The sequence below is a fragment of the Rutidosis leptorrhynchoides genome, chromosome 9 (assembly GCF_046630445.1).
Source record: "Rutidosis leptorrhynchoides isolate AG116_Rl617_1_P2 chromosome 9, CSIRO_AGI_Rlap_v1, whole genome shotgun sequence".
Classification (NCBI taxonomy): Eukaryota; Viridiplantae; Streptophyta; class Magnoliopsida; order Asterales; family Asteraceae; genus Rutidosis; species Rutidosis leptorrhynchoides.
Window position 1 is genome coordinate 366,984,142 of NC_092341.1, and position 12,676 is coordinate 366,996,817.

At 33.8% G+C, this 12,676-nt stretch overlaps 1 protein-coding gene and 1 long non-coding RNA gene across 2 annotated transcripts; both read right to left on the reverse strand.

Annotated features, from left to right (window-relative positions):
* Window positions 1-3,891: 3,891 nt before the first annotated feature.
* Window positions 3,892-8,354, reverse strand: LOC139866648 (uncharacterized). The gene is made up of 5 exons (XM_071854937.1): window positions 7,906-8,354; window positions 7,311-7,438; window positions 7,117-7,229; window positions 5,926-6,114; window positions 3,892-4,178 (listed from the first exon to the last, which is right to left on the reverse strand). Exons 1-5 carry the CDS (start codon window positions 8,274-8,276, stop codon window positions 4,149-4,151), a joined length of 831 nt encoding a protein of 276 aa, XP_071711038.1. The 5' UTR covers window positions 8,277-8,354; the 3' UTR covers window positions 3,892-4,148.
* A 1,163-nt stretch (window positions 8,355-9,517) lies between these two features.
* LOC139865678 (uncharacterized) lies at window positions 9,518-10,775 on the reverse strand. Its single transcript, XR_011765057.1, has 3 exons — window positions 10,651-10,775; window positions 10,269-10,431; window positions 9,518-9,857 (listed from the first exon to the last, which is right to left on the reverse strand). It is a non-coding gene; the product is annotated as an uncharacterized lncRNA (long non-coding RNA).
* Window positions 10,776-12,676: the final 1,901 nt, after the last annotated feature.

A 12,676-nucleotide genomic window follows, 5' to 3' on the forward strand; every position in this document is an offset into this window, starting at 1 on the left:
GAAATAACATCACCTTCTCCAACAAGAAATCATCATGTGATTGGATTTTCAAAGAAATTCAACTTAAATCTTTCGAATGGTTCTTAAATAGGTATAAAAAGGCAATATTTGATTGGAACCAATGGACCTCGTGCCCTTTATTGTTCGATTCGAATGCTTTCAGGAAATCCGAGATTGGCTAATGTGTTGTGTTCCCGCGGCATATATGTAGTTGCGTTTCTTCCATATGCTCTCGGCCAAATTCAAGGCGAAATGGGTTTTGTTCGGTTGCTTTGTCGCTACTAGATTAACACTGTAGCTGGATTCATGCCCTGCTTGTCATCAAGTCTGCCCTATGTTTGGACCGCTCTTGGGTGCATGTAACCTCTTCTGCCGTCGTACCATTCATCTCGGATCTCCTCTCGTTTTTGTATTTCGTTTCAAGTCTCGTTTTGATATGTATTTCGATTTTTACGGGTTTTAGCCTTACTTGTACATAACGTTTAGTTAATAATAAAGTATCTTTTCTGCTTTTAAAAAAAATCATATATCATATCATATACTCCGTACTAGTATAGTACTAGTATACAACAGAGTGAAATTTTGTAGTGTAGCACAAAATGAAACATGATTAATAGTGTATGAATAATTTTTAACAAAACACAATTTTATATTTAGTGTGCATTGTGCATTAAATATATCAACATTCCACGTAAATTTTTAAAAAGGGAAATAATATATTCACATTCAACATCTTTGTGTATGAAATACTTAAAATATGTTTGACCACATAGTTTATTGGAGCTTATGAAAGCTTAAATTTATTTATTTATTTCATAATCTTAAGCTATTAGCAACGTTTAGGTGACATAATTTTCAGAACTTATGAAAAAAAAAGAAGCGGATGAAAAAGAAACTAGTTAAACTAGCTTAGAAAATAAGTTCATAGCTTACAAAATTAGAAATTACATATGTTACCCTTATATAATTATTTGTCATATTTAGTTGATTTTAACCAATTTACAACAATAAGTTTCAATTTCAACTACTTTTCACCAAACAATTATTAAAAAATAAATTTTAACTATCAGCTTTTACAATAAGCTACAACCATAAACTCTACCACCAGTCATAAGTTCCAGCTCATTATTAGATTGCATATATTTATGTATTTGGATTAGGCCCAATTGTATAGACGGGCTCGGCCTGTTAGTATTTTTAGCATTAGGGTTTCTCACATTGTTTCCTATAAATATTGTATAGATTATTTCCAATCCTAACGGGCTAAGCCCGTCTATACAATTGGGCCTAATCCAAATACATAAATATATACAATCTAATAGTAATATACCAGAGACATCCATATATTGTAAAAGAACTTATTGGGCTTATTGCACAAATGTGATTATTTATCATTTTAAAAGATAAAAAATATATCGGCTTATATCAAAATACGGAGTACTTGACAACTTGTATGGGAGTATAAATTTTGAAAGAGTAAAATGGGGACGAGGGTAACAGTAAGAAAACAGTGCGGCAGCCGACTGGTAACTGCTGACAGGTAAACATTTTCAAGCAGCTAAATTTCGACGGTTCATACTTGATACTACTACCTCACAGTGTTTAGATATACATATACATGTATAGGTAGGTAATTAAACATTGCTGTAAGTTTGTATAGCTGTGACTTTTTGACCCCTATTCCTGTTCGGCAGTTCCTATTCTACTGTTCACCCCCTCTTGTCTCTTTAGACCAGGAAGTAAACTACATTTCTCGTCCATATGGAATCTTATCCGTTTCCCTTCCTAGATCTTTGGGTTAGAACTAATGATATGTAGTACTCCCTCCGTCTCATTACAAGTGTCCACTTACTTTTTGCACACAGTTTTAGAAAATCCCACTAACTTCATTCTCCACCAATCAGAAATTTTCTCTCTCCAGAATAACCTCTTCTCAATGGTTGAAACACAAAATGAACACTTGAAATGGGACATCCCAAAAAGGAAATGTGAACACTTGTGGTGGGACGGAGGTAGTATTATCCAAGTACATGTATTGTTTAGTTGTAAAGTACAATCTATCAATACAAAGTTTACGATGGAAGAAATAATTTAGATGATGAATATATCAACTACCTTAGAACTTTGATGAGTTACGGTCTAGTCCCTTAACTCGAATTTTGATTTTGATTACATCCCTCAAACAACAACAAAATCACATAATTGTAAGGATATGTTTAATCATTTTATGAGAGTCGAGGGACTAACAGCGAAATGAAAATCCGGGTTAAGAAACTAAACTTGCAAAAACCCAGCCCAAAAGCAGGCGTCTCGGCCACATGTACGAATTGTGTAACCGAACAGGGTCCCGAACTTTAAAGTACTCAAAATTTTAGAAGTCCCATATAATAGTACATTCATTTATAATTTTTTCATAATCAAATCATGAACATTCAGTTATCAGAAAATTTAATCACATATTAACTTTTTTCCTATTGATAAATATTTAGGACTATATATTTTTAAAATCGGCTCTAGTTATTGAGTCGACAGCAAGCGTCGATTTATTGACGACTTGATCGACTCTTAGAGCTTAAATTAAATTTCAAGTATTGATCTAAAACCCAATGGAAATTTGATTTTACCATTTTCATGGCGTTCAATTTTATTATATTTTTTCAAAAAACTTTTTCCTACTTAATGGCCGGAGGTCCACTTGGAAGCAATCTCTTTATTCGCCGAATAAAGAGAGGGATGACTTTCTTTACTTTTGAGTGTTTTCACTCTGAGTAGAGAAATGATTTGTCTTTATTCTCGGATAGGAGCAGGATTGTCTACATTTCACCTACCTCATACACCACTTATTTAGTATTGTGTTTTGTTGTTATTGTAGTGTTATAAATTAAAAAAAAAAATTGGAGCCATTTTCTATGTTGAAATCTTTATGACTCTATTAAGCGAGTCAAAAGCAAGCGTCAACTTATAGCTCTATTAATTGAACTTCAGACAAGTTTAAAATCCATAGAAATTTGATTCTAACCATTTTTATGACGTCTCACACTTTATTTTTTATTTCACTTTTTTTAACCTAGTTATTGGTCGAAGGTCCATTCAGAAACAATCTCTCTATCTATAAAATATCGGGGGATGGACTTTCTCTACTCTTGGTGTGTTTCACTCTGGGTGAAAAAATGACTTCTCTTTATTCTAGGAATAAGGGAAAGATTGTATACATCTAACCAGTCATACCCCACTAATGAGAGATTGAATTTTTTTTGTTTCTATGTTTGAATAGAGGTAACTCGAACATAGATAACCTTTATGACTTCTACATTGACGGGGAATGTATTAACTCCAAAAAAAATTATGTTAACTCAAAGTCTCATGAGTATGTTAAGCCAAGATAAATCATCAGTACACTACTGATTGGCCTTGCCAAAGAGTTATAATTTTTACTATTTTTAGTTGTGGGTTCAATACCACAATGGATGGATTTGATGGGACACATTGATATAGATAAAGATCTTCCTAATAGGACCGAAATGACTCATGAGAAATTGAAACAAGTGTTATTTTGGTAGAATTTGAAACAACGCTTTTACAAAGAACCAAACCTGATCAATGGTTGACGAGATTAGGGCCATGACCAATGCAAGCTATTTGTAATTTGCCCCTGCGACCCATCGAACGCCTATTATTTACGCAATGTGTGTTCAGTCGATTTAATTTGAAAGCACGGTATACTGACTAATAATACCTTTAAAACAAAGGCCCTTTGATTGTCTGAGCCGAATATTGTGTAATTCTAGCTGTTTGTAGATCAATTTGTAAAGTGTGAAGATCCAGAAAAGCTATTTGAACCAAATGTGACGAAGATCTTCATCGCATGTAATTAAAAATGTGAATCAATCCACTACACAAGGATGGTGACATGAATACAAATGCGTTAATGCTCGTACAAAATACAAATGGATTGTATCGACTCCCAAATTCATATCCAAAATGTAAATAGAAAATTAGGCAAGGTAAGGGGTGATAAAAAGGATTTTAATTTATAGTTGAATTGATAGTAGTTTGTAACATTGTTGCTTTGGAATTTCAATACTTGCAACATAAATTTTACTTGAAACATTTGGTGTGAACACAATAAAAGCAGATTCTGGAGCACCTCACCATCTTCGTACTAATGAAGTGAGCAACTGTAAATAAAAAACCAATGTTCCTACATTAGGAATCCTTCAACACCTTTATTCTAATCGTTGAAAAAATCTTACAATGTGTAACCCATTTTGCCACAAAACTCAACAATGGCGACAACAATGCCCAATCCCATATGAGAGAGATAAGATTTAGAAGTCATATATTCAGATCTAAAATTTTATTATGATTTCTTTAACGGCTGTTAGGAGTCACTGGCGGGGGTCGAGAACGCGATGTCGGAACCCAACCACCCGATCATATCCTTGGGCAAAACATTACAATCAAGCCGCCCCAAACGTGAACGAGCAAGGTTCAGGCACCGGGCGAGAATAGGTAGTCATTGGTGGCTCGACTCTCCGGGAAAACTTTCGGAAAAATCATGATTTCAGTGAAGAGTAAAAAAGTCCTCCGTCATAGGCGGCCGATGCTCCCTTCTTCAAGGTTGACAAGGATCAAAGCCGATGATCATAAGCTATGTCCTCCATCACGATCTCGAATGAAACTATACATGGAATCGTGCGCCGTGCGAAACATACGTCATCGCCGTTCTTAACCGAGACTCAGGTTAAGCTTACTCAAAATTCACTCGTTTACGTGTTAGCTAGTGCTATTCCACCTCTTAGCTTTCATGGAAGCCCACGGAGCGGTTCTAAAAGAACGCAGTGGTGAACAAAGCTAAATCCATTGATAAACCAAAATCTAATAGGAGAGACGTTCATAAAAAAATATGGAGACATTCTGGAGGGATTACTTGGGTTGGGTTGGCCGGACTGTTTGTTTGCGAAGGCCGAAGAACTAAAAAATGAGGTTAAGGAGAAAAAGATATCGTGATGTAAGTCTATTATTCCTTGCATCATAGGTGTTGCCCCGTCTAGTTGACTTTTTAAAAGAAAGATTATATGAGGATCTCCCCCTAATCTTAGATAGGTCGTCTTGGGGGTACGCCACAGTTCAATGATAGAAAAAAGCCGCGGTTTATTCTAAGTGTAGGAAGTAAAGGTTACCCCACGAGAAACTTCGATCGAACCTATGGCATGGTTGTCTTGGGCTGTAGCTTCATCCGTCCCCCCTTCGTCAGGCAGTGATTTCCTTTTCCTTTGTCAGCCGGTCTAACAGTCTGTTATGGTATCACTAATATTGATATACTGAGACAAAATGATAGACTGTCACTAGTATAAGCGACCGGTTAGAACCTCCTTTCCTTTTTTCCCGGATCTGGAGATTCCCATTCTCAGAAAAGACCGGTTTTCCCGAAAAGTAGAAACAATATGACTTATGATACCGGATCCCTACGAGTCGTCCGGCAGAAAAGACTTTATGAATGGGGTAAAAGAACTTGGGGTCAAGAGGGAACCCCCACAACGAATGCATACAACCCCCCCCCCCCCCCCCCCAGGTGAGACTCAAACGCATAAACATCCGAAACCTCCAAGCCCCATGAAATGAGCGGGTAACATAAGAGAAATAGTTTTGCAGCACATGGGAGTCGAAACCCTGAACAGGTCACCACCATTGCACCAACACCTTGTGGTTAATCATAGAGAAAATCTTGTAATGTGTAACCCGTTTTGCCACAAAACTCAACAACAGCAACAAGAATGTCCAATCCCATATGAGGATGATAAGATTTAGATAGTCATATATTTACATCTATGATTTTATTGTAATTATCAGCAGCAAAACAATGTATTAAAATAATAAAACTGAATATGATGGTAAATTTAGAAGCAAAAGCTAAGAACGAACCTCAAACAGCTCAAATGGGCTGCCACGCTTGTACATGTCGTTCTTCTTGCTCTTATCATTATCCGTTAAAATGTTAGATACGAGTGCTCTCCACCCTATAAGTAATACAGCAGTACTACCCATCGTTACGGCAATAAAACTGGTTGCAGGGATGTGACCTATGCTTGTGGCCCTTATAAGTATTCCCAACTGGAAAAAAAAAATGATAATAATAAATATAAATAACTTGCATTATTGTAGATACTATACACTCGGCTTTAACATAACAAAACAGCATTAATAGAAGATTAGTTGTGGTATTGAAACAGAAAAGAAAAGAAAAAAAAGTGTCATAAATTATGTTAGACTCATAGGTGAGTCGCAACATATTCCAGCTATCAGGCTCATCCATTTTAACAAATAGAGTTTAGTGTAGTACTTCATCCCCATGTACTACTTGTAATACTTGATGTTTATATAAATTCTTAATATAAAATATTGTGGTTTGAGAAAATAAGATTATGGGGTCAGTACGTGATGATCGTTCTCGAAAATCTAGTCACATTTCAAAAAGGACCTCTTTTCCAACTAGCATATGTGCTTTTCTAAAGTTAACAACTTAATCGAACCACACTTTTCCTCCTACAACACTTGGTACGATTTTTCCACATGAACTAGAATTTAATCATTACAAATGCAGCAAGAAACGAAATCGAAAACACCATTTTCAAGATATATATTTCATCAACTAATTACCATTCGCGATCCAACATGGAAATCACCTTATTTCAAATAATCTAGTTAATATTTCACTTGCTACATACACCTAACTAATCAATACGAAAAACTCCTCCTGCGATTGTAAGAGTTAGAAGATGTTATCATGTTAATGATTCTGCTTTTTAGTTGCTGTATTATACATATTTCTTCTCTATATACATGGTCCCATTACGAAATAGCTACTCTTAAGATTTACGATCCCCGATTTCTGTTACATCTCACGTTCCGTTATATCATCATTTAATTTAATTTCTATTTCTTCAAACAATCATACATGCGATAACTACATCTCTAAGCTTCCAATTCTCCAACTAACTATTCGTTTACAATTCTCTAATAAGTAATATACTTGTCCCAAATTCAGACATACAAAGCATACAACTTTCTTATAATCGGAAACACACAAAAAAAAAAGCAAATAAATCAACTTACAGGAATGCCCAAAGCCCAAGATTTAACAGCAGCAGTGATGGCGTTGGTCTTTCCATTCACCCCTCTACCATCATCTCCGTATCCACCAAGAAAATATGCACTTAAAACCCACCCTGATAAAACCCAAAACCCATTTTACCACCATTTTTAATAGCATATAAATATATACAGAAACATAAAAAAGGTAACCATACCAGCAATAAAAGGGTCAGCAGTTCGAAAAGTTTCAGTATCAAAAACAGCAAATCCATGACTAAACCTTCCTATTGCAGAGAACAAAAGTATGGCCAATACATCTCCACCAGAAAGTAACGCCACCTGACTATATTTTCATCAAAAGAAAATATGAATGTTTAAGCCAAAAAAAAGGTATAAAAAAAAAAAAGTAGGAAGGTTTTCTCTGTTAGGCTACCCGGGAGAGCGAGTAATCCAACCTCATAATCTAATGCCCAGCAGGATTACTCCCTGTCTATTTCCAACCCTTCACTAAATATTCGTCCCAGACGGGATTCAAACCTGAGACCTCTTACAAGGAACTCATGGCCCCAACCACTCTGATGGGGTTGGTTGGGATTGCTTATTCTATGGGCTTATTTGAAAATTTAAAAATCAAAAAGATTTTCATGGCTTTTATTATGAGTTATTTCAAATTTAGTACAGTATTAGTTTTCTTTCTAATTGCTTATCTGCAGCATCCAAACAATAAATTCAGGTGAAATCTTTGTGCAACAATACAATTAATAATTCAAACCACAAAAATAAATACATATATATAAAACAGTGAATTACCCCCATTTTCTAAATCTAGAATTAGTATCAGGTTTTTCAAATTGAATGACTCCTTCAAGGGGAACATTTTCTTGACTAACGACGGAAATTGATGGTTGTTCATCGGATTCCGAAAACCCAGCGGATGTTTGTTTATTTGATTTATTGGTGACATCAGCACTGACGATTACATTTCTGAGATTAGATAAGGATGTAGTAGAAGATGATGATGATGATGATGATGATAAGAATTTAGGGCGACGATTGGTAAAAAGAGGTGGGTTTGGTTGTATGAATTTAGGTGGATAAAGTGTTTGTGTTGATAACGCTGTCGTTGTTGTCGAAGCTCCGGCGCCGGTGGGCGGTTGCGTTAGGTTTAGATTCAGATACATTGTCTCCGGTTTCCCCAATGCAGGGGCAAGTTTGCCGGAATTTTTTGTGAGTTAATTTTGACCCTACGTTTGTAATTTTATCATGTTTGAAATATTTTATAGATCTTATTGGGCTGGGTAAATATTGATTTAAGGCCCAATAAATTGGTTTGTGTGAGACCCAATTATAGGTATTTGTATAAGCAAACATTTGTTTATGTATTTCTTGGGCCCTTGTAACGGCCTATTAATGAACAAGCAGACGTTGGTAACAATTGCTTAATTGAATTAGCTGTAGATAGGGTCCAATTGTTGCCTTCCTATAATAATGAACTAGAAAAACACCGGCCCGCGCGATGTGGCGAGGACTTTCGGGTTGCATATTCTTATTTAACGTAACGTTATGCATTTATAGAATTTAAAACTCGTTGCTACGGTATGTTTGGAAGCAGGTGGTTAGTACCTAGTATGCCTAATGTACTGCGCGTTTTTTACGTCAGAAAAATTGCGTAGCAAAGGGAACGGAACCATCAATATGACTATATGAGGTGATTAGTTTGGGTTGTTTGTTATACGTGTATGTATATGTATAAAAAGTTGCCTGAAATAATTAACGCTTTTAAAAAGTAATCTACTTCGCGCATAGCTAGTTGCGTTGTGTTCGTAAAATTATTTCAAGTTGAACGGTGAGTCGGAAAAATGTAACTCGAAACGAGTGGAAAGATACGGCCCGTTAAAAATTTGAGTGAAGTTTTTTTTTAGTTTTTTAATTATTTTTTGTGTTTACATTTTACCCCCTTTGTTGGGGGTAGGAATTGTACTAAGAGGGTAAGTTTGGGGAGTGGGTTTGTAATTTGTTTTTGGAATGTCGTTTTGGCCTTGAGGTAACGATCAAAATCTTGCCCTCAGGTAAATTAAAATTCAATTCAATTCTTTTCATATTGAATTATCATTAATATATATATATATATATATATATATATATATATATATATATATATATATATATATATATATATATATATATATATATATATATATATACTAGGTTTTGAGCCCGTGCGTTGCACGGTTGTTAAAGAAAAAAAGGAAAAAAAAGCTTCAATCATTCATAGATAAATGACAATGTTGTTAAATTTGAATTGTGCAACACAAATCAAATCGAGAATTGGTGGTGAAAAATTAATCAAACAACTCGTATATTAGATGAGAATGAGAACTGTTAAATTAACAAAAGTCACATAGGATATGAATGTAACTACAAATGATACACATAAGAGACGGTTTGTTATTATTCAAGTTATTTGTCCATTGACATCACAACATGCAAGCGTTACCCATTTGAGTAGTGATTTTCAAGAATTATCTATTGCCTTGGTGATTAATATACGAATACGAAGTACATATTATATGCGACAATAAATTCAAAATCTATTTTGTTTTACGATTCGCCTAAATAATTTCAAATAGCCCAGAGAATAGTGTAAGCGTTTACGATTCGCGTAAATTATTTCGAATAGCTCAGAGAATGAGTGTAAGCGTTTACGATTCGCCTAAATTATTTCGAATAGCCTAGAGAATGAGTGTAAGCATGTACATGACCTGAAAATGTTAAAAAAATACATGTCAAGAAATACAACTCGTAGTAATAGTACTACATGTTCTTGCTTAAGAAAATCCACTATAATACTGAATTTTATTATACCATCTCTCTTCTCTTAAAAATGTGTAACAAGATTGAAGAAATCTTGGCACATTAATATCGATAACCATTGATTCCTATAACTAAGCAAATTGCTTAAATCAGTTGTTAACCAAATTCCATACAAAACAGCAAGTATATTATTTAAAAATTATTTCGTAATAAAATCGAGCTAAAATTATGGAGATATAATAGGGATTGAAACAGACTTAAATTATGGGAAGTTCGAATCAATCCAGATGTAATTTAGACTTCCAATTTAATTGGATATGAATATGTATATGAATATGAATTAGTGATAAAAAACATACTTTGTCGATGTATAAAGTCAGATTTGCTGATTCGACAAACTGAGGAACCTGCTAGTCGACTTGATCCACTCGTTTTTTTTCCATTGACAATCAAATGTATGGTAAATGTAATCAAAGGAACCAACACCCCAATTTTTCCTATTTTTATTTTGGAAAAAATAATCTACAAATATTGCAATAAATATTGAAGATTCTCTGATGCAATACTAATTAAAATATTTCCATCTTCAAAAGAAATGAATCTTTTGAACCCAAAAAAAAAAAGCAATAAAGCAATAAAGCTTATAATCAGTGACGAGTCTTGTTTTTAATCGATATCCAACGAAGATTACAATAAACACTTGCTTTAAAATTAATGAATTGAACAATAGTCGAAACAAACCTGGAAGTTTTGTAGGGCTCGAAGTTGTTGTACGTGCTTTCGTTGTTTAATAATGAAGATAAAATCACCGTTTCCCTGATAAATCGATGATCTTTTTGGCTTATTAGGGTTTGATTGGGGTTAGTTAAAAAAGAGAAGAGATATTGATTGTGAAAAAAGGACGGGAGAGTTAGTTTTAGGTTCTTGTTTTTTTTTTTTTTTTTTTTAAATAAGTTTATTTATTTAGTTAATTTACTTCTGCTTAACGGTTTTTACAAGTCCAAAACGTGTAGATGGTTTTTAATCAATCAATTTATTTATTTTATTTTAATCATAATCATTGAAAAATACTCTTCTAATGACAAATAGGCTAAGTTAACCTCTTATATATATATATATATATATATATATATATATATATATATATATATATATATATATATATATATATATATATATATATATATATATATGACAAAATTACTGAAATCATCCCTGAGGTTTGATACCAGTTTCTGAAACCATTCCTGTGGTTTTTATTTGATGTGTTTCATCACTGAGGTTTCTACACGTTTCTGAAATCATCCCTAGCTCAAACATCCGTCTAATTAATCCGTTAGATCACACCATGTGCTTATCACGTGAGGGTAAAAGCGTCACTTTATCTTTTCATTTGAGAAACTTCATCTTCTTCCCTACCATATTCCTAAACCTAGTTTTTTTTTAACACCCACATAAATTGTTCTTTCTACCATGTTTCAATCCAAATCAAATTCAAACAAATTATTATCCAGTTAAACAGATTCAAATCAAATAGCATAAATTAAAATTTTACTCCGCAACTCAAACAAGAATTAAAAAAAATTATGCAATTATGAGTAATATACATTTACATATACAAAAGAGTACCACATGATACTTACAAATCAAGTAGTGATACTTACAAATCAAGTAGAAACGGAAGAAGAATAGCATCATAAAGTTTGATATTGAATTACCGAACCGTCAACAGCAAACTTCCCAATCGTCACCATCTCCGGCGAATGTTCGTTTTCTCCGACGAGAGCAGCAACAATCGATACTCAAATTTGGGTGTTCCTGATCTGCTTCCGATTTCATTCAGCAGTGGTGATTGGTGGCCACCGCTAGCATCTTCGTTTTCAAAACCACTACCGAAATAGCAAGAACCCATTTTTCTATGAAATTAAGAAAACCCTCTTTATGAAACAAAAACCCATCAATAATTCAAGTAAAAATTTTATCTTTCTAAAAAATGAAGAAAATCACATAGAAAATAGTTACAAAATTTCCGTAACAAGAAAAAACCCAATTCTTAAAAATAAAAATCGAAGCATCTGGAAAGAAAAATAAAAAAAACTCCTTATCAAGAATATCACTCACACATAGTGAACGTGTAGTGTGTGTAAATTCACACGCAAAGATCATCCGAGCTGTTCTTGATTGATGAAGCTTCGATTTGTTCAAAATTTGTTCATGGTGTATCACGGTAAATGAATTCATCAATTTGTTGATTCAAAGCTTTGAAGGGTTTATTTTCTAATTTGTACTCTATACTACAATGGTAGTACTCTTGTTTGAATAAAGAAATAAAGAAATAAAGAAAAAGAAAAAAAAAACTAAATTAACTAAAATACCCTTGGGTGCATAGCTAAAAGGACGTTTTTGCCCTCATGTGATAAGCACATGGTGTGATCTAACGGATTAATTAGACGGACGTTTGAGCTAGGGATGATTTCAGAAACGTTTGGAAACCACAGTGATGAAACACATCAAGAAAAAACCACAGGGATGATTTCAGAAACTGGTATCAAACCACATGGATGATTTCAGTAATTTTGTCTATATATATATATATATATATATATATATATATATATATATATATATATATATATATATATATATATATATATATATATATATAAGTGTATATTATTCAATTATAGCTCGTAACAAGTTGCGGTACCCTCATTTCGGGAGAACTTTAGCTAAATTCGATAGAGAAAAGGTCGGGGGGGGGGGGGGG